We start from the raw sequence: 22373 nt of genomic DNA on the forward strand, positions 1-22373 counted from the left end.
AATTATGAGCACCTGACCAGGTGGTGATGCAGTGGACAGAGTGTCAGCTTGGAACACTGAGGACCAGGTTCAAACTCTGGAGTCACTAGCTTGAGCGTGGGGTCACCAGCTTGAATGTGAGATCATAGAAATGACCCGATGCTCACTGGCTTGAGCCCAAAGATCACTGGCTTAGAGCAAGGGGTCACTGGCTCAGCTGGAGCCCCCCACCCCAGTCAAGGCACATATGAGAAAGTAATCAAGGAACAACTAAGGTGCCACAACTATGAGTTGATGCTTCTCATCTCTCTCCCTTTTTCCTTTCTCTCTGTCTGTCTGTCTGTCTGCCTCTCTCTCTCTCACTAAAATAAAATTTAAAAAGTGATAAGCACTAAATAAATGGAATAAATTGTACTACTCACAGATTACAAATTAAGTTCATAGAAAATCCAAAATAATATATAAAAATCAGTTGCATTGTAAACTTCCAGTTTTAGAGCAAGGGGAAGTAGATATATGCCTCTCTAACCCCTATAAAGCACAAAAAACTTCTGGACATTATATATACATGAATCCTAAGGACACTCCAAAAAGTAGAGAAAAGGAAACAGATGTGCTAAAACTGTTAAGACCCCAGTAATGACACAGTTGGTGTGAAAGGAGGGCACATGGGCGTCTATAAACTGTCTCTTTTTTTTTTCTTTTTTTTTTTTTTTTGTATTTTTCTGAAGCTGGAAATGGGGAGGCAGTCAGACAGACTCCCACATGCACCCGACTGGGATCCACCCGGCACACCCACCAGGGGGTGATGCTCTGACCATCTGGGGCGTTGCTCTGTCGTGACCAGAACCACTCTAGTGCCTGGGGAAGAGGCCAAGGAACCAATCCCAGCACCCGGGCCATCTGTTGCTCCAATGGAGCCGTGGCTGCGGGAGGGGAAGAGAGAGACAGAGAGGAAAGAGAGGGGGAGGGGTGGAGAGGCAGATGGGCGCCTCTCCTGTGTGCCCTGGCCAGGAATCAAACCCGGGACTTCCGCACGCCAGGCCGACGCTCTACCACTGAGCCAACCGGCCAGGGCCTTAAACTGTCTCTTTCACATGGCAATAATAAGCCAGTGCCTTAGCTGTGTATCAGAAAAACCTTCTCTAACAGAAGATGCAGACTCTCACAACATAATACCCAATATGTCCAGACCTCAATTTGTTCAACAACAAACACCATAATGAGAACCAGGAAAATCTCATCTTGCATAATAAAGACCATTGGTAAACAGATGCTAACACCAAGCTGACAGAGACTTTACAATTCTCTGACAAGGATTATATAGCAGCCATAATAAAAAATACTTTGATCAGCTATTACAGACACACTTAAAGTAAATCTTTAAAAAAAAATCATGAGCAAAGAGATAGAAAATATAAAGAACAATGCAATAAGAATTTTAGATCTAAAAAATACAATTAAAATAAAAGGCCCCATGGGTGCATATGTTCAAAGGCAGAATTGAAAGGACCAAAAAATAATGCCTGTGAAGAGAAAACAACAGAAATTATCCAGTCCTAACACAGGGAATCAATAAACTAAGAAAGAAAATGAATAGATCCTCAAGATCCTGTTCATGGGACTGTAGCAAAATCTCTAAAGTCCATGTGATCAGAGTCCTAGAAGCAGAGGATGAAACTGAAAATCTCCTGAAGAAATGATGGATGAAACTTCCCCAAACTTGGCAACAGTCATAAGCCAATATACAGGGTAGGGAAAATGTAGGTTTACAGTTCATGTAGAAAAGAATACAATAATTAATACATAATAATACAAAAATAAATTCTGTGTTTTGTGTTCTCATAACTGTACACCTACTTTTTCCCCACACTGTATACATGAAACTCAGTGAATCTCAAATAGGACAAACCCAAAGAAATTCACACCAAGACACATCATAACCCAAACAAGGAGAACAAAAGACAAAGAAGTTTCTTGAATGCATGAGACACAAATGTCACCTCATCTATAGAGAAAACACACTCGAATGACAATGGGGATGTCAGCTGGAGCACCCCAGAGCAAGGCTTCCAACAGAAACCGGAAAGGCATGAGAGAAGTAGCACATTTTTCAAGTGCAGGGGAAAAAAACACCCTGTCAATCCTGAATTCTATAACTGGTGAAATTACCCTTCAGGAATGAAGGGGAAATAAAACATCCTTGGGTGAAGGAATAATAAGAGGATTTATCACAAGCAGAACTCACATAAATGAATAGACACAGGGAGTGCTTGCCCCAGGAGAAAATGATAAAGGGGAATCTTGGAACATCAAGAGGGAAGAGAGAAGGAAGGGAAGAGGGGGAATGTGAACACTAGCAGAAAGTCACATCTGCCCAGTTATCCTTCCTCCATGAGCACTCGCCTCACATTATTTTCAAATGTGGGGGCAACAAAAACAAACATACACAAATTATCATCCAACAATGTTTGTGAATAGGCTGTTAATCTACCAACACCTGAAGAAATACAAATAAAGTTTTACTTTAATTCCCAGAGCTCTCACGGAAAGAAAAGACGTCTAAATTTTACTTTAAAAAAATATTGGTGGGACCCTTGGAGCAATCAGGACAGCCCAGAAGAGCCATGCCTTAGGAGTAAGGACAAACTAGCCTAGAATATGCCTAGACACTGCTTTGTGGGGAGTTCCTTTTGTTGACTTAATTGGGAAAACATTGGTTCACAAAAACATGCAGATTTCAAGTACACAACACAACAAACCATAATCTGCTTAACCCTTTCACCTTATATCATGCAGCGCCCCAAACTCCTTCCCCTCTAAAAGCTTTCAGTCTATTCCACGTGTCCAGGCCTCTGTTTCTATTACATTCGTCAGTATATTTTTTTCATAGATTAACATATGAACACTGCTCCTTTAAGGCTTGAAAGATAAGCTGAACCACAAAGTAATTTGATCAACTTCCAAAATATAGTTACATACTTTTTTGTTTACTTTTCATCTATTTATTTTTAGAGAAAGAAGAAGGGAAAGAGGGAGAAAGACAGAGAGATGAGTCTTTTGTTCCACATATTTGTACAGTCAAGAATCATTGGTTGATTCTTGTCTGTGCTCTGACTGGGGATTGAACCCCTAACCACGATGTATTGGGACAATGCTTTAACCAACTGAGCGATCCAGCCAAAGCCATAGTTACATACTCTTACATAAAGGAGGTAGAGTCACTTACTCAACACTGCCAGCTTCATAATGCCTGGCAGAGTAAACCACGAACAGTCCTGCATTCATTCAGGTGGACATACAGAGGTTAGCGCCACCCTCACAGGTTTAGAGGAGGCAGTGGTTGGGTCCATGATGTCCTTGTCTAATACCCATACTGGTCCCTGCAGTCACTGGGTGGACATTCTTGTTAGAAGGTGCAGAGGATGTCACCAAGTGCATCGTCCTGCCACAGGGCTGAGAGAAGGGTGTGTTTACTAGGAGTGAACGCCAGGCCTTTGGTCATGTCTAGGCAGCCATGCATGGGGTGAGTAAGAGCAGTTCTTCACCTGGGTACACATTGGCAGGTTGCCCAACATAATTTCACTTCCTCCATCAGAGAGTAGCCCAAGGGGACCGTCATCATGTTGACATTGGGCAGAACCTCACATTCGTCATAACATGGATGACATCTTGTGGGTTGGACCTGATGAGTGGAGGGTGGATGTGCTCTGGTTGCTGTGGTTTGTACGGTAGGTGGTGGGAAGGAAACAGGAATTGAAAGATTCAGGGGCCACAGCAGAGACGTAACAGAGGTCCTGCTGTCTGCAGCCTGTCAGGACATGTCCTGCACCCACCATGGCACCTGCCACGCCAAACACCGAGGACCAAGCACATCCCTGCTCATGCGTGTTTGCATTGTGGAAGAGATTTGTCCCTTATCGAGTGACTGAGAAGTTGTGGGTCAGAATGGAGCCCAGGTCCAGGACCCTGCAGCCATGGCCATGTGACCAGCCAGACCCCGGGCTGCTAGCAGCATCTGGTGTACTGGGAGGCTGTGTGACTTTTCTGCTGAGCCCCTGTGGGTTCCTGTCATTGTGTCACCTGCAATAGGGAGCTAGATGCCATTTACAAATGGCCCATGACCATTGCCAAGTCTGCTCCTGACATGACACTGGTTCCCAATAGCAACGTCATGTCTCACAAGAAACATCAGGGCTGTTTGCAACTGGAACTATCCATGAGAAGGGTATTGCCATTTCCACCAGGTCACAACATTGCAGAGTGTTGTGGGGTGAGATTGATACACCTGGGCCCAAAAACAAAGGTTCCAGAGGGTAAAGTGAGGTCACACATCATATCAGTGATGCATGGGACACTTTTCCTGTTTGTAAAATGTTATTTTTCTCTCGATGTTATCCTTTGTTGTTTGTTTGTTTCGTGAGTCAGATGATGATTACAATGTGTGGTGCAAAACTTTTAATTTATAACTGAGTTCCTTGGATTTCTAAATGTATGAGGTTCACCAAATTTGTGAAATGGTCAGCTATCGAGTCCTTCAAATACGTTATTCTTCATTGATATTTAATTACTTTTGCTGAGAGTTCAAAGCTTAAAATGTCTCACAGATCTCTGATTCTGTCCATTCTTTTTTCAAAAGGAATATTTTTTTCATTTTATTTATTCATTTAAAGAGAGAGAGAGAGAGAGAAGAGGGGGGGGCAGGAAGCACCAATTCCTGTATGTGCCTTGACCAGGCAAGCCCAGGGCTCCAAACCAGCAACCTCAGCATTCCAGGTCCACGCTCTATCCACTGTGCCACTGCAGGTCGGGTTGATTCTGTCCATTTTTGATAAGTACATTGCCTACAATATGGGCTCTGGGCCTGTGCTGCAGAGGGCATCACAGGGTCAGAGGAGGAGCTCTGCTCAGGGAGGGGCCTGAGAAGGGAGAAATGACACAGGATTACAAGGAGGGCAATGAAGGAAAACGTGGTGCTGATTATAGAAACAGGAACACCGTGAAGGGAAATTTTGGGGAAAGAAATTCCGCAGTCCCAGCAGCTTTCTTCTGGGAAATGTGGTCAGTCTTCTCACCCGCTCCCCACTTCTCCCTCTTCCCTGGAGTCGTCCTCCCTGTGACGGCCCCACTGGCTCCTCCAGGCACCAAGAAGAGAGTGGAGCAGCCTCCATTTCCTCACTCCACACTTCACAACCGATCCTCAACTCCACACCATTACACCCCTTGATTCCTCCTTAACAATGTCCTGAATCCATCACCAGATCCAGATGTCCTGTTTGTGTCTTCCCAACAGCCTCCTTCCTGGTCCTCCGACCCAGGCCCCACCACCTTCTCCAGTTCTCTCCTCTCTCCACCCCCTGAGACTTTCTATAACCAATCAGATCTGAGCCTGCCCGCTCCACCCCCTCCACCACTTTCCATCCTAAAACAGGATCCTGGTTGCACCATCGCATCTTAAAGGCTGTGGATGATCAGAACTGAGCTAAACTCACAGCCACAGCAGACACGACTCTCCCTCCACAACCAGACCCATCACAGTCAACCACACCCCCGTCCAACCCAAACCACTCACAGAAAGTGAGCTATTTAAGAGTGCTGTGCCTTCCTCAGCTGCTCCCTCAGCCACTGATCCTAACTACCTCCTTTCCAACCTGCTAGACCAAGAAACATCCTGTCTTTCCTGACCAGGCGTTGGTGCAGTGGATAGAGCATCACCCTGGGATGCTGAGGACCCAGATTCAAACCCTCAAGGTCACCGGCTTCAGTATGGGCTCACCAGCTTCAGTGCAGGGTTGGTGGCTTGAGCATGGATCATAAACATGACCCCAGGATCACTGGCTTGAGCAAGGACTCACTGGCTTGGCTGAAGTCCCTGAGCCAAGGCGCATATGGCAAAGCAGTCAATGAACAAATAAAGTCCACAACTATGAGTTAATGCTTCTCATCTCTCTCTCTTCCTGCCTGTCTGTTCCTGTCTGTCTGTCTCTCTCTCTCTCTCTAATTCTCTCACTAAAGAGAAAGAGAGAGAGAGAGAGAGAGAGAGAGAGAGACATACTCTCTCATTCCTTTAAATCATGATTGTAAACATAGTTTGAGTTAGAAGTTTATATAAGAATTATACAAGAAAACTGCCCTGGCCGGATAGTTCAGCTGCTTAGATTATCATCCCAAAGCGCAGAGGTTGCCAGTTCAATCCCTGGTCAGGGCACATACAGGAACAGATGTTCCTGTTTCTCTCCTGCTCTCTCCCTTCCTCTCTCTCAAATCAGTAAAAGAAACACTTTTAAAAAATAAGTAATTAAACGAGAAAACTACATAAATGACTTAAAGTACTGATCAAAACACCATCCGGGGGCCAGGTGAATGTTAAAGTTTTATTATTGATAGAGTTAATGATAGGCAGCCCCAGGTTACAAACAAGATAGGTAGTGGGTTTGTTCTTAACCTGAATTTGTATCTAAATTGGAACAGGTACATTTATTTATTATTTGCAGATTTATTTAAGATGTTGTCATAAAATAGTATTTATTTTTACCTTTCTCTGCATATAAATACTTAAACATTCTCAAACCTACAAAACCTGTCTCGTCCATAACCCGGGGACTGCCTCTACCGAAGGAGCCTGCCTGCATGACATTTTCACATAGTGGGAGCGCATTCAAAACAGAAATATGTTGGCCCTGGCCCGTTGGCTCAGCAGTAGAGCGTCGGCCTGGCGTGCGGGGGACCCGGGTTCGATTCCCGGCCAGGGCACATAGGAGAAACGCCCATTTGCTTCTCCACCCCCCCTCCTTCCTCTCTGTCTCTCTCTTCCCCTCCCGCAGCCAAGGCTCCATTGGAGCAAAGATGGCCCGGGCATGGGGATGGCTCCTTGGCCTCTGCCCCAGGCGCTAGAGTGGCTCTGGTCACGGCAGAGTGACGCCCCTGAGGGGCAGAGCATCGCCCCTTGGTGGGCAGAGCGTTGCCCCTGGTGGGCGTGCCGGGTGGATCCTGGTCGGGCGCGTGTAGGAGTCTGTCTGACTGTCTCTCCCCGTTTCCAGCTTCAGAAAAATACAAAAAAAAAAAAAAAGAAAGAAAGAAAACAGAAATATGTTTACACTCCCAGTTGCTTAAGATTTTTCCCATTGACTTCAAGATGAAATCCAAAATACTTGCATGGTGCTCTAGATCCCGTGTGATCAGACCCCAGCCTTCATCTGACAGCTCTCACTTCTGAGCACAGCTCAAGATCTTTCTGGTCAAGGATGCTACAGGCCACCACCTCTGTCTAACCCCTGCTAGTGCCTGGGGTCAGTCTGTCCCAGAGGAAGACCCCTCACAGCCAGCCCTCAGGTTGCATGACATCCACCAGTTATTGAACCTCATTGTCTTGCTTTCTCTCTCTCCCAACATGTAACCTCACAACAAGACAGTAATGCACTGTCTGCCGTTTAAATATCTGTATGTCTGTCTTCATCCATCTGAGCCCATGTGTCCAGGGACAGACTCTGTCAGCCTCAGCAGTGACTCTTAGAACCCGGCACTGACTGGACGGGATCACTGCACAGTAAATATTGCCTGGTCGCCTGGCCAGTAAGAGAAGGAAGTAAATTGTTTGTCCAGAGTCTCAGAAAAGAGAAGTGACTACTTACCCAAAGTCACAGAGGTTCTAGAAAAGGCAGAGTCAGAATTGAAACAGATACTGAGCTGGCTCCTCTCCTGTCCTGCATCCTCTACCCTCGGGTCCTGGGACAGCTGTCACCCTCTGGATGTGGGTTTGGCATGAGGTGGACGCAGAGGGTCTGGTGAGACTCAGATCATCTGAAAGGTTCCAGGGCTTGCTGTCTGCTGGGGCCCATCCTTCAGGGAGGGGCCACTTCCCTTCCTGTGGGGCCACTGATGAGGAACCCTTGACAGGTCACATGGAGCCTGGACCCTGTCACACTGCATTCCTCTGTCTGTTTTTCCTGTGTGGATTTTATATGTTGTCTGCTCACTGGTGACCATGGGAGGAAGCAGCGTGACCCCAACCCTCACTGCCCTTCTCTGCCTCGGTGAGCCCTGGGGAAGGGTGAGGAATAGGGTCCCCTTCTACCCTGGCCCTGGTTTCTAAGGACACCAGGACTAAGGAGGCTCACTGGGGGCAGGACTTATAAGGCAGGGAGAAGTGCTCACCCCCAGATCTGTCTCCAGTGCTCAGGGCCCAGCCAGGCCTAGACCTTCAGTGTGTGTGTTGGGGGTGGGGGTACAGTGCTCACAGGGACTCTCTTCCAGGGCTGTGTTGGTGTCCATGGGACCAAGTCCAGGCAGGTGAGTCCTCCCCCAGACCTCCTGCTTCAGCACAGTGACCCCCAGGGAAGCTGGGGGAGCACAGGGTTTGTAATAATAGTGACCAATCTGGGAGGGGCTTGGAGTGACATCTGGGAAATGGAGGGGTGAAGGGATCCTCTGACATTTCAGGTCTGATTCCTTTCCAGGGCTCCTCCCCATACCCTCCATCTGGGCTGACCCAGGCCCCATGGTCACCATGGGGAGCCCTGTGACCATCTGGTGTCAGGGGTCCCTGCAGGCTAATGCCTACAGTCTGTATAGAGAGAGGGGCTTTTACCCCTGGAAGAACAGTGTCCCACCGAACCCCAGCAACAAGACCAGCTTCCTCATTAAATCCACGGGCTCACAGCATGCAGGGCTGTACCAGTGTGCATATTCCACCACTAAGAGCATATTGTCAGAGCCGAGTGACCCCCTGTTCCTGGTGGTGACAGGTAAGGGAGACACCAGGACCCCTCCCCACTGTGGGCTCCTCCTCAGGGGTAGAGGGAGTGGAAGGTGGTCTCAGGGGGACCTCACCCCTCACCGTCCACACCTCGGCATGTGGGTGACTGTCCCCTTTAACACAGATCCCCTTCTCCCTCAGGAGTGGGTGCTGCACCATCGATCTCAGCTCAGCCAAGCTCTGTGGTGGCCTCAGGAGGGCACGTGTCCCTCTCGTGTGGCTCACAGAACACATGGGGCACTTTCCATCTGCTGAAGGAGGGAGGAGCTGACCCTCCCCGACACGTGGACTCCGGACTCCATGCTGGGAGGTGGCAGGCTGTCTTCCCTGTGGGTCCCATGAGCACCTCCCATGCTGGGACATACAGATGCTATGCTTCTTCCAGCTCCTACCCCCATGTGTGGTCACAACCCAGTGACCCTCTGCACATTGAAGTCACAGGTGAGAGGACTGATCCCCTGTGCCACCCTATCTGTTTCCTGGGCCCAAAGTGACTGATCTAAGCTGGTGCCCTGGGGTCTTGGAGGTCACTGTTAATGGCCTCACAGACAGAACCACAGGTGGCAGGATGGTACGGGAGGACCGTGTGAGGACGCTGACTACAGCCCAGTGAGCAACACTGGATGTGTCCCCCTCAGAACCACTGTCCCCTCCCCCCAGGTGTGCACAGCAAGCCCTGTCTCTCGGCCCAGCCAGGCTCCCTGGTGCGGCTTGAAGACAGCCTGATGCTCGAGTGCCACTCAGAGTCCGGCTTTGATAGATTTGCTCTGACCAAGGATGAGGGGATCACACCTCCCCAGGGTCTGGATGGGCAACAGAGCCCCATCTTCCCCCTGGGCCACGTGAACCAGGCCCACGGGGGCCAGTACAGGTGCTACAGTGGACACAGCCTCTCCTACGTGTGGTCGGCTCCCAGTGCCCCCCTGGACATCCTGATCACAGGTGAGGGGACCTGCCCTGCCCCGTGTCCTGTTGTCAGCTCAGGACTCTCTGCCCAGGGTCACCCTGTTGGTGATGGGGCCCAGGAGAGGGTCCTGGAGCAGAGGCTGAGATGGGGCAGTGGTCTAGGGGGAGGGAGTGAGAATGGGGAAATGATGGGCATGAAAATAAAGGAGACCCACCCAGAGGGGCTGAGAGGAGCTGACAGGCAGTCACAGAGAGAGTCCCTGGGGAAGGATGGGGTCCCTCAGCTCAGGGTCAAGGGTGTGTGGGGAGAGGTGACTACACATCACAACCTTCTCTCCCCCAGGAATGTACACAAAACCCTCCCTCTCCGCCCAACCGGGACCCTCAGTGACCTCAGAGGGGAACATGACCCTGCAGTGTCGCTCTGAGGTCTGGTTTGACACCTTCCACCTGCACAGGGAGGGGTCACGGGATCCTCCCCAGCACCTTCGTGTGCAGGACATGTCTGCACCCTCTCAGGCCACCTTCACCATCAGTACTGTGACCTCAGGTCACAAAGGAACCTACAGGTGTTACTGCTCAAACAGTACCTCCCCCTACCTGCTGTCACTCCCCAGTGACCCCCTGGAGCTGGTGGTCTCAGGTGAGAATCTGGAAACTCCACCCTCCCTTGTCCCCATGATCAGTTCAGGACCCTGTCTGCAGGGGCCCTTTGGGCTGGAATGGAGTGAGGGGGTCACAGAAGGAGGGTCAGCAGGGAGGACCCTCACTGCCCAGAGGAATAGAAATTCCAGAGCTCGCCCCTTCCTGCCTCATTGTCACCTCATCCCTGAGACGCAGACATGTTCCCGTGGGGCTGGGGGAGGCTGAGGAGGACCAGGCTGACCAAAGAAGAATAGGCTACAGCTGCCCATCCTGACCTCTCCAGTCTCCTGTCCTCGTGGCCTCACCCAGAGACCAAGACATGAGTGGGGACAAGCAGAGGCCATGGTTCCAGAGAGAACAGTGTCACCTGCTCTGACACAGCTTGTCTCCCAGGGAGCCTGGGGACATGCTGGGGGGGCATGGGACCCTGGGACTCTAAGGACAGCAGGTGACAGTTCGGGTGGTCGTGGCAGAGGGAGATGGTGTAGCCCAGACTGGGGGAGGAGCTGCCCAGTAGAAATGAAGAGAGAATACAGCCCCCACTTCTTGCCTCCCACCTGACCCCCAGGAAGTTCTGAGGATTGGTCCCACCAAGCAGTCAGACCCTTGAGTGTCTGCGAGGAGGTGGTGCTTGGGGGAGGAGTCAGTTCGGGTCTTGGCTCAGCCAATTCCCAGAGAATGGCCTGAGAAAGTTCCTGCTTCTCAGTGGGACCAGTTCTCCAATTGCAAATAGCGAGAAGTCTGCTTGGACACTGTGTGCATGCATTTGTGTGTGTCTGTGTGCACCTGTGTAAGTGTGAATGTGTATGTTTGGGACACAGGCAGTAGTGTCTGAGCTCTCTCCTCTGTAAGCCTTCTGAGGGGCAGCCATAGAGTTAGTGAAAGAAGCCACACCTCTGGTTCAAACCCCAGTTCAGTTCATATTCAAAAATTTTGAATAAATTTTGTAATGAGAATAGATCAATCATTTATTTTATTTTATTTTATTTAATATTTTTCTGAAGTGAGAAGCAAGGAGGTGGAGAGACTCCCACATGCACCCCACTGGGATTCACCTGGTATGCCCACTAGGGGACAATGCTCTGCCCATCTGGAGCGTTGCTCTATTGCAACTGGAGCCATTCTAGCACCTGAGGTGGAGGCCGTGGAGCCATCCTCAGCTCCTGGGCCAACTTTGCTCCTTTGGAGCCTTGGGTGCGGGAGGGGAAGAGAGAGACAGAAAGAAAGGAAAGGGGGAAGGGTGGAGAAGCAGATGGGCACTTCTCTTGTGTGCCCTGGCAGAGAATCGAACCCAGGACTTCCACACGCCGGGCCAACGCTCTACTGCAAAGCCAACTGGCCAGCACTAAATCTTTTTTTTACATCTTTGTTTTTCTAACAAAATGGGGTAACAGATTGACATAATTTCCTACTTGTGTTCACTAAATATTATCATTTGGGGGATTCCTTCTCATCCTTAAGGCTTGAAAACCATACTGTGGACTTCCTCGATTATGACCATTGATGAAGCATGTGTAGAAGTCGTTTGGGATAAATATCACATGATTATTTATCGATCCATGAAATCATACCTGACCTTCTAGAATTTGTCCAAACAGAGCGTGATGATGATGACTCCTCCCCCTGCTGGGCTCCCGACCTGACCTGACTCCACTAACCCAAGTTCCAAGTCTCAACCTCCCTTTTCCCCCACCCCCTCCCTACATCCCACAGACAAGACTTGACTGCTAACTGAAGATCTGACTTAAGCTTTCTGGGACGTGCCTCCCTATTAGAGGTTTAGTTAAAGTCTCTCTGTCTCTCTCTCTCCCACTTATCTCTCTCTCTCTCTTTTATTCTCATTCTCTCTTTTTCTACACATATATATACACACATACACTCACACATACAATATATATTGGTATTCCATGAGTATATGTACATATACATGATAATGTATAATTTTAATATTTATCTAAGAGATGTATGTGTAACTATATGTACAGATATATTTTATGTTATATACACATATTCTATATCCATATATGTAGTTACACACATACAGGGTTGGGCAAAAGTAGGTTTACAATAGTTTGTATAGAAAATAAAATTATAATTAATAATAAATAATACCAGATAAACATTATCTTTTGTGTATTCACAACTATAAACCTGCTTTTGCCAAACTAGGTATTTATTCCCCTATTAATACTATATTTATGTACCTACAAGTATATCTACAAATATTCATACATATACCCATATTTTTCATCTGGTACATATACCTTCCATTGTAGGTATTTCCTAATATATAAAAGTGAATTAATAAAAAAATAAATACATGAAAAATTTCAGGTGATGATTAAAATGAGGATCCCAGAAAGGTAGCATTTGGGTGAGTGCAGTGAATGTGACCCAGTCCCAGACTGTCCCCCAAGTGCTCCTGACATTCTGAAGCCCTGACACTTAATTTCCTCAATGGGCCCTGGGTCTTCAGCTGTTGTAAAGTGGGACCTCTCAGCTGTTAGAACATAGTTTATGGAGTCTGTGTCTCAGACAGAGCACAGAACTCACAGCTCTTAATAACTTCTGAATTGAGATCATTTTTTTTCACTAGTACTAAGCTCCTGGTCACTGCTAACTCTTGTCAAGATGACTCAGAGCAGGTTCTGAATTCAGACATCACAGGGACACTGAGGGCAAGCAGAAGTGGGAGCCCAGTATAGATAACCAGACCCTGGAGATTTGGGTATCCCCCTACCACGGTGACCTCTGTATTCACATTTTCTAGCCTCCCACCCCCAAGACTACACTGCGGGGAACCTCATCCGGATGGTCGTGGCTGCATTGATCCTGGTGGCCCTCGGGGTGCTGCTGTTTCAGGCTCTATACAGCCTAGGAATGACCCCAAATGCAGCCAGGATGTGACCACAGAGGGAATCATGCAGTGTTCTGACAGGTGGAGCCTTGCAGAACATCTGATGGCCCAGGAGGTGGTAAGAGAAAGTTGGGGCCACAGCTGGGGACACTGTCTTCTGAGAATGTCCAGGGGAGAGACTGTGATTGGGGTGCAGGGAACGTGTGCCGTGTTCCTGTGGAGGACGCCTCCTCCACCCACTGGTCTCCTCCCTCCCTGTCACCACTGACTCTCCCTGACTGTCCTTCCCTTCTCACCTGTGACACGAGGGTGCGCCCACATGGCTGGTTTGGATCCACATCTATACACCCCTTCATGCCCGACCACATTCACATCAACAGAATGTGGTGTCTTCAGAGCACTGGGGGTTTTTTAACCATAAATAACAAAGCACTGCCACTTCTTAGATTGTGGGTGAACGTCAGAATTACACAGCTATGAGACAGAAGCCTGACACAGAAGATCACATTTTGTGAGATTCTATGTACATGAAATGTCCAGGAGAAGGAAACTCATAGAAACAGAAATCAGATTTCTTTGTCAGGAGCCAAGTTGGAGGAGAATATGGAGACTGATAGCTTCATAGGATTTTTTTGGTTTTTTGTTTTTGAGGGGCAGGGAGGAGAGTGTTATAAAAATGTCTTGAAACTAGAAAACAGTTGTGGTTGATATATATTTATATTGTATTTACTAAATTCTATTGAATGACATTCTTTAAAATGCTGAATTTCATGTTATGTGAATTTTATGTCATTAAAAAATGCAAGTAAAACAGATATGGTTCGCCTGACATGGTAGTGGCTCAGTAGATAAAGCATTGGCCAGGGATGCTGAAGACCCAGGTTTGAAACCCCAACATCGCCAGATTAAGCGTGTGCTCACCTGGCTTGAGTAGAGGCTCACCATCTTGAGCACAGGGTTGCTGGCTTCAGCATGGAATCATAGACGAGACCACATGGTCACTGGCTTGAGTCCAAACATCACTGAATTGAGTCCAAGGTTGCTGGCTTGACCAAGGGGTCACTGGCTCAGCTGCGCATATGAGAAAGCAATCAATGACAAAATAAAAAGCCACAATGAAGAATTGATGCTTCTCATCTCTCTCCCTTTTTGTCTGTCTGTCTGTCTGTCTGTCTCTCTCACACACACATACACACACACATACACACACATACACACACACACACACACTCAAACAGACATGGTTTCCTATAAAGCCCTTTACTGTAGAAGTTGCATGACATCCCCATGAAGTTTGCGGGAGGCAGGTCTCTCAACAGGTAAAAGATGCCCTAGGGTTCTTAGTGCTTCAAGATCAATCCAGTGATGACATTTTCACCTTCACTCTTGAGTATTACTGAGATACTCTTGAGTATCCAGGCTGAGAACCATCAACCCTGCATCCTCTAACTCTCTGCTCAACTTCATTCAACTAAGGATGTCCCTATAGGCTCAGATTTACTTTCCCAGCTTGGAGGCCAAATTTAGGGCTTCCAGGAAACCCTTCCTACCATAAGACCCATAAGCCCATGTCTTAATCAAGTCATATAAGTGACATAGATTGAGACTCTTCATGTCTCAGGCACTGCTGATCCTCTTAATGTCCCTGAAAAGTGAGGTTCACAATTTTCCACAATAAGTAAAAAGGGAGAGGAGAAGGTACTGTTTCAAAATAGACTGTCAATAAATGTTTCCTCGTGTCTTAAATTAAAACCAGTGAATTCTCTTCAACTAGTTCTTTTGCCCAAAGCATGGAAACAGAATTCATAGTATCAGGTAAGAGTTGTTGCCTCACAGAGAAAGGCAAGAGGGAGGCAGAAATGACTCAGAAGAATCTGAGCAGGTGGTTGTACAGTAGATAGTGTCGGACTGGGACACGGAGAACCCAGGTTCAAAACCCCAAGGATGCTGGTTTGAGCATGGACTCATTTGGTTTGAGCAAAGCTCACCAGCTTAAGCCCAAGGTCACTGGTTTGAGCAAGGGGTCACTCGGTCTGCTGTAGCCCCCAGTCAAGGCACATATGAGAAAGCAATCAGTAAACAACTAAGGTGCCACAATGAAGAATTGATGCTTCTCAACTCTCTCCGTTCCAGTCTGTCTGTCTCTATCTGTTGTTCTCTCTCTCTATCTCTGTCACACAAACAAAAAGAAATGACTCAGCATTTCATAGAAAGCAATGAAGAGAAGGGGTCCCTCCTTACAGAAACAAGGAAGTCAGAGAGAGGAAGTCTTAGGCAGAAACAAAAGCATACGCCCAGGCCCGGCAGTGGGGTGGGGGGAGTGCTGGTGCTCTCAATGAGTTGTCAATGTTCTGACCATCTCCCCAAGACTCTTCATCTTGGGATCATTCATCCTGTGATGGAGAAGTCAGTGGACAAGTCCTACTGGCTTCTCCTATCAACCAAGTCTTGGAGAAGAAGAGCCCTCAATTCTACACACTCTCCCTCACAAACAGTGAACAAATCCCTCAATTATGACACTGAGCTCTTCATTCTTTGAACAAGTTCACATCCACCTCTTTCTATAAAATCCTGAGTCATTTCTTTTTTTGTGTGTGATGGAGACAGAGAAAGAGCGACATATAGGGACAGACAGACTGGAAGGGAGAGAGTTGACAAGCATCAATTCTTCATTTTGGCACCTTAGTTGCCTACTGATTGCTTTCTCATAAGTCAAGCTAAGTTGAAGACTCAAGACATCTTGTTGGTGCAACCCCAATAACTTTCTTCCTGGCCTCCTCCCGACCCTCACGTCCAGCTGAGGTGTTTTATTCTAATGACCAAACTTACCTGTCACCTACCATCACTCCACAAAGCCTTTCCTCAGGTCTCCACCTCACTCAGCGACATCCAAGAATCTCCACCTGATGTCTATGTTGTTGAAGGTCAGGCAGTGATGAAATTTTTAGTCTAAGCAGAGCCAGCTCTTCCCTGCAAACCGGACTCATCCGACAGAACCTCCTTCCCTCCCCAGACACCTTGAGCCTGAGACATGAGTGCCTTCCTATGGGCGCTCCCTGAGCCAATCTGAACAGAGCAAACTCCTTAGCAAACCTCCTAGACCATGATAATGACAAAGACAAGTTCCTGATGCTTCTCACTCAACTGTACATGTAGATTTGTTATAGAGATTGTGTAATAGTTTATAAGAAATTCTCACAAATCACTTACAATACTGATCAGCTCATCACCCAGTGGCCTGTGATGTTGGAGTTTTATCACTGTTTATTTTTTATCACTGTTTATTTCCTCCTATGATCTATTCCCTACAGAGCTGTAACTTCTCAAACCTACAGTCTGTTCACATGTTGTTTTGCTGAAAACTTTTTTTAATTTTTATTTTTAATGTATTGTGTTGACATGTTTTCAAGTGTCCCACTCAATATAACACACTCTGCCCCACATGCTCCATGCAAAGTCTCTTTACTGAAAATTTTTTCATGATATTAAAGATAAAACCTAAGAGTACCTGCATTGCTCCAAGACCCTGAGTGACCAGGACCCAGCACTCCCTGATGACTGACAGTTTGCAGAGTAACCCCCTCCTCCTGGTCAAGAGTGCCATCCTCTCCCCACCTTGTACTGACCCCTGTCCTGTCCTGGTCCCTCCTTCACCAACAGGTCCACACTCTATGACTAAGGCTCCAGGGTGTCCACCAGTTATTGATTCTTTCAGTCCTCTGTTTTTCTCCTTTGCTACAACTTATCAAAACTATAACCACATTATCCGTTGTCTAAATATCTGTATTGTCTGATGGCACTAATCAAAGGTGATTGTGTCCAGGAAAGAAACTGGTCACATTTCCTTTGAAAACTCATGCCTGGACAAAGTAATCGTCCAGTAAGCACCATTTAACTGCCAGGATGATGGAGAAAAGAAGAAAATTTTAACTTAAAGACTCTCAGGAAAGAGAAGTGAATTGCCTAAAGTCACACAGCTTCTATGAGAGGCAGAAAAAGAATAGAAATTAAATGGTGTTTTCTCTTCTAATGCCCTGTGTCTTCTACCCTCATGTGCTGAGACAAGTGTCATCTTCTGAATTTGAGTTTGAATGAGATGGATGTAGAATGTGTGGGTTCTGCTGAGACTCAGATCTGGTCTGAAGAATCCCAGAACATGCTGTTTTATTTCAGGGAGCACAGAATGAGGCTTTAGAGGAAAATGTTATGTGTCACATGCAGCCTGCACCTAGTCACTCCTGGGATCTGTGAATTTATACATCATCTGCATCACTTGGGACCATGGGAGGCAGCACCACAACCACAACACTCATAGCTCTTTTCAGCCTTTGAGAGTTTGGGGTAAAAAAGGAAGGATAAGGACTCCTCCTCTCCCAGTCCTGGTCCTGACAGACCGCAGGACTCAGGCGGCTTAGTGAGGAAAGAAATTTAGTGGAAAGAGATATGCTCAACCTCAGGTCTCATCCCAGAACCCAAGGGCCTGGAGCTTCTACATGTAATGGGGGTGGTTCTCGCAGGGACTCTCTTCCAGGGCAGTGTTGAGATACATGGGACCAGATACAGGTGGGTGAATTTTCCCCCAGGACCCTGTTTGAACACAATGATTCCCCCCCAGACAACTACACAGGGTCTGTAATAGTGGTGACCAATTTGAGAGGAACCTTGGAATGACATCTGGGGAAACACAGTGGGTGAAGGGCTACTAGGACAGTTAATGTCTAATATCTTTCCAGGCATTCTCCATAAACCCTCCATAAACATCTGGGCTGAACCAGGCACATGGCCACTACAGAACTCCAGCAACAAGAGCGGTTTTCTCATTAAACCTACGACTCACACCATACAGGGCTGTACCAGTGTGCATATTATACCACTGGGAACATACTTTCAGAGCAGAATGACCCCTGATCCATGTGGTGACAGGTGTGGGTGATATCTGGTCCCCAACCAACTGGGAGCTCCTTCTAAAAGGCAGAAAGAAGGGAATGGAGGATGGCCTCAGGGGAACCTCACACCTCACAGTCCACACTTGGGGCATATGATGTGATTATTCATTTTAACAAAGATCCCCCGTCTCCCTCAGGAATGGACAGAGCACCAACCTCTCAGCCCACCTGTGCCCTGTTAAGAACTCAGGATGGAACATGTCCCTATCGTGTAGCTCACTGAACACATTAGTTCTTTCCATCTGCTGAAGGAAGGAGGAGCTGACCCGCCCTGACATCTGGAATCCTGAACCCATATAGGAAGATGGCAGGCTGTCTTCCATGTGTGCCCCATGAGCACCCACCAGGGGAGGACCTACAGAGGCTATGGTTCTCCCGCCTTCTAACCTATGTGTGGTCAAATCTCGGTGACACTCTGCACACCAAAGTCATAGGAAAGAGGACTCATGCTAAGCTCCAGATCATTACTGGGTCCTAAATGTCTGACCTAGGCTGTGTGCCCATGGAGTTCTGGAGACTATTGTGGGTCAGAGACACTGGTCTCCTGGGACCTGAACCACAAGCAGGAGAGACCAGTGAGAACATTCACTGCAGCTCAGTGGGCAATGTGGGATCCAGTCAATGCTGAGTATGTGATGGAAAGATACTGAAGATTGTGGAAAACCAGTATTTGGGTAGGGGTGGTGGGAATGGGACTAAAGGTGACATGAAGAGGCAGGGACTGCCCTACATCATCTTCTGGTTCCAAGTTCATGCAATATTTGGATCTTCAAATCCGCATCCACACAGACAAACTTCATGTCTGTTGGGAACCAGAGTCCTCTCAGCATTAAGAGGGAGACACAGACTCCACCAGGCCTTTGCTACCTTCTCAGTTTATCCTTCAACACACCAAGTATTTAGAGAAAGCCTTGTTTCTTAATCTCCTAAAAATACAAGTGGAGACTTAAGGAAGAGTCCTTGTATCTCAAGCAGGACTCGAGTCACTGGTGTCCACGGCGGTCCGCGGTCAGTGTGAGAGGAAATGCAGGAAAGGAGGTGCCCAGCTCAGGCAGGGAGAAAGGAGCAGACACCACACCTGCCTCTGTCCATTGTGCTGATTCTATGGCCCTGAGAGTCACCCTGACTCCTATGAAATCAGGCCCCCAGATGAAGACAGAGAAAGAGGGCTTCTCATATTTGGGTCAGGGTGATTGGATCCATTGGGAGACTCAGCTGCACTGAAGTTGGACCAGTCATGCTTGAGATGGAGCCCACTGACAAAATTCCAACCGTATCTGGGACTCTGTTCTCTTATCGCTAAAACAGAATTCTATCCAGGACTTCAAAAAACTCAAAACAGTTCATCCTGACCAGTGGTGGTGCAGTGGATTACTGTTAACATGGATTACTATCTGGGTGTTGCCCAAGTTTAATTATTCCTAGAGGGCAAGAGCCATACAATTTCATCACACATTCCTGCTTTTCCCATAAATATTATTTTATTGTGTATGAACATTGACCTTGAAATCTAACCTTTAAACAAAGTTAAGTGCACAATACAGTATTTTTAGTTAAGCAAATATATGGGTAAAAAAATCTATAGAAATTGTTCCTCCTCCACAATTTAAGTTTTATGTCCATTGACTTCACATATTTTAAGTTTTTACTCCTAGCAATGTGTGTGAGGTAGAAATTAACAAAATATATGTATTATGAATTGAGGGGTGGTAGTTTGAACACAGGCATAAAGGAATGGATGGATGGATGGATGGATGGATGGATGGATGGATGGATGGGTTCATGGGTATAGAGATAGGTGAGTTAATCAATAGAATAGATGATGGAGGTGAAAACTGAAGGATAAATGAACAAATGTATTAATAAAGTGGTTTATTAGTTCAAAACATTACATGCCAATGACACAAAGCTCCAGATATAAGATATATAACTTCTGACGATCTAATGTACAGCATGAGGACAACTGTAACCATACTGTGCTGTGTACTTCACAGTTGCTATGGAATAAATCTTTAATGTTCTCACCATAACAACAAAATGTTAATTGTGCGAGAGGAAGGATGTGCTACCTAAACCCACTGTGGTGAACACAGAGAATTTTTGGATTCTGACACCAAAGTACTATACATAGTATATGATCAGTAAATACACATTTAAGGGTGAGTCAAAGACAGAAAGTAAATTCTATTTGTGAAATACCAGGCATGCTTGAGAAAATTAGTGGGTGTTCTAATTAAAGCTGACCTATCGGGGGCTGTCTCAGGATGGGGACAGCCTCAAGAAAGGGACTCACCCCCTTTCTTCTTTGAGTCAGAAAGACTCTTGGGAATCAGGTGAGACCTCATATCTGGGCATATATGTCACCAGTGGGTCAGGAGTCCTGCACCAAATCAGACAAGGTAGAAATTGGCTCTAATGGGAAGGAGGAGCAGACACAGTGAGAGTGTGACGTAAGCACCATAAGGGCCACAGGTGCATTTCCTTTTTTTTCCTCCTTTAATGTTTTAAATTTAGCATCTATCTACAAACATAAATGCTTCTATGAGAGCCTTTGGATCCAGCACCATAAGCCAAGGGACTTGGAAGGTGTTTGCCCACCTGTGCATTGGGAAATGGGTAGACAGACCCTGGGACAGGCTGTGGAACCAGAAGGAGACTGTGAACTAATTCCAACCCCTCATAACCAAGGTCCAGGGTGACCCAACAAACACTGATGTGGACAGATCTCTGTGGACTACAGAGCATTCCTAACAGTCCAGATGGAGAGATATACTTGAATATATGGGAGTGTGTGGACAGAACACACCAGTGTCTGTGGGCATAAAAGGAGCTGTCATGCCAACTTTCAGAAAACAAGAAAGCTTCCCAACAGCTGGGTAGATGCTTTGTCACATAAGAAGATACACAAGGTAAGAGTCCTTCCATTAGAGGGAGCTAGAAGCATTAAGCAAGTATATACAAACAAGGTCAGAGAAACCCCAGAACATAAGCAAGACCAACAGAAATGACTGCTCACCTGAGACCACTGGTCAGGATTGAAAGAGGTGACTGCTTCTTCACATACACAAACAAGAGCACAAAACTACAAAGAATGTGAAGATTCAAAATTATGACATCACCAAAGATTATAATAATCCTCCCAATAATGGAACCCAAAAACATGCAGATTTGCAACTCACCTGATAGATAATTCAAAAGAAACTTCATGAGCTGCAAGAAAAAATAAAACAAGGCTGAGGAGATGGCTTTATGTTCTAACCTAGCACTTCATGGAAAGATGCTGACAGACCCCAAATATTGGGAAAGATGGCCTTCATAGGTATGTATATAGAAAATCTAGCTTAGAATGGATGTTAAGATTATATAACTGGGAGATGAGGTCAGAGTAATGGTGGTATGAGAGATACTTCTAATCTCTCCCTTTGAAATTTCAACAAATTGAACAAGTATAACACAGCAAAGAAACCCGAGCTGGGCTCACAGACATTCCCGAAAGATCAATGCACTGAATGGACTAAAATTAAGGTGAGTTGAAAAGGGGGTTGGAAGATAAAACTCATTTGCAGTGGGCTCTAAAGAGAAAACAAACCCAGAATGACTGGGGGGGGGGGTTCCTCTGCTAGACTACAAGGAAGAGAGAAGCATGGGTTGTCTGGGTTTTGTCTGAGGAGTACAGAGAGGGAAACTCAGAGTGACTGGATCTCCTTCTATGAGGAAGAGCTGTGAGATAGAGGGGCACAGGAGAAAAAAACTAAACCACAGTGGCCAGAGCACAAGGCCACAGCCAGTGCTCCCAAGGTCTACGTATAGCCCACACACTTTGCAGAGACAGAGAAAATTAAAGCGTGGCCCCCAGACCCCCAGATCCCACCTCCCTCACTTTGCAGTACAAAGAGTGGGAGAGAAAAAACCCTCAGCTAGCTCTCCATAGCTACTCTCTCCCCTGGAGAACACAGGTGCTGCATGTCCAGTACCCAGATCTATTGAGACATAGGGAGGAGTGCCAGGAAGCTTGAGATTGCCATTGCTAGAGCCAGAAAGCCACAAAGCTGAAGCCTTAACACCAAAGTCATAAGTCCCTCACAAAACGCCCCACCCACCAACACTACTGTGGCCCCTCGTACATCACTGTGACAGTAACATCTCAGTGGAGGGCAGCCCAAGAATTTCACAGAACTAAAACTTGTAATACAATGACACCTACTGCAAGAAACCTCTCAAAGCTGAAATTTATTTTTTCTTTTTTTTCCTTTATTCCTTTTTTCTTATTATTTTTTCTCTGTTT

General features: G+C 46.7%; 1 protein-coding gene across 6 annotated transcripts in view; it reads left to right on the plus strand.

The window, feature by feature from the left end:
- Positions 1 to 7888: 7888 nt before the first annotated feature.
- Positions 7889 to 22373, plus strand: part of LOC136331961 (leukocyte immunoglobulin-like receptor subfamily A member 6) — a 50975-nt gene continuing 36490 nt past the window's right edge. The window contains exons 1-9 of one of the 6 annotated variants that reach the window (XM_066271152.1): positions 7889 to 8012; positions 8233 to 8268; positions 8436 to 8723; positions 8876 to 9175; positions 9395 to 9676; positions 9984 to 10283; positions 10569 to 10733; positions 11290 to 11343; positions 13056 to 14244. In XM_066271152.1, coding sequence (XP_066127249.1) covers positions 7964 to 8012; positions 8233 to 8268; positions 8436 to 8723; positions 8876 to 9175; positions 9395 to 9676; positions 9984 to 10283; positions 10569 to 10733; positions 11290 to 11343; positions 13056 to 13192 — 1611 coding nt within the window. In that variant the 5' untranslated portion in view covers positions 7889 to 7963 and the 3' untranslated portion in view covers positions 13193 to 14244. Of the gene's footprint in view, positions 8013 to 8232; positions 8269 to 8435; positions 8724 to 8875; positions 9176 to 9394; positions 9677 to 9983; positions 10734 to 11289; positions 11344 to 13055; positions 14245 to 22373 lie in introns of those variants that run through there. The other 5 variants (XM_066271155.1, XM_066271156.1, XM_066271154.1 and 2 more) reach the window with 5 other exon arrangements.

Source organism: Saccopteryx bilineata, chromosome 3 (assembly GCF_036850765.1).
Source record: "Saccopteryx bilineata isolate mSacBil1 chromosome 3, mSacBil1_pri_phased_curated, whole genome shotgun sequence".
NCBI classification, from domain to species: domain Eukaryota; kingdom Metazoa; phylum Chordata; class Mammalia; order Chiroptera; family Emballonuridae; genus Saccopteryx; species Saccopteryx bilineata.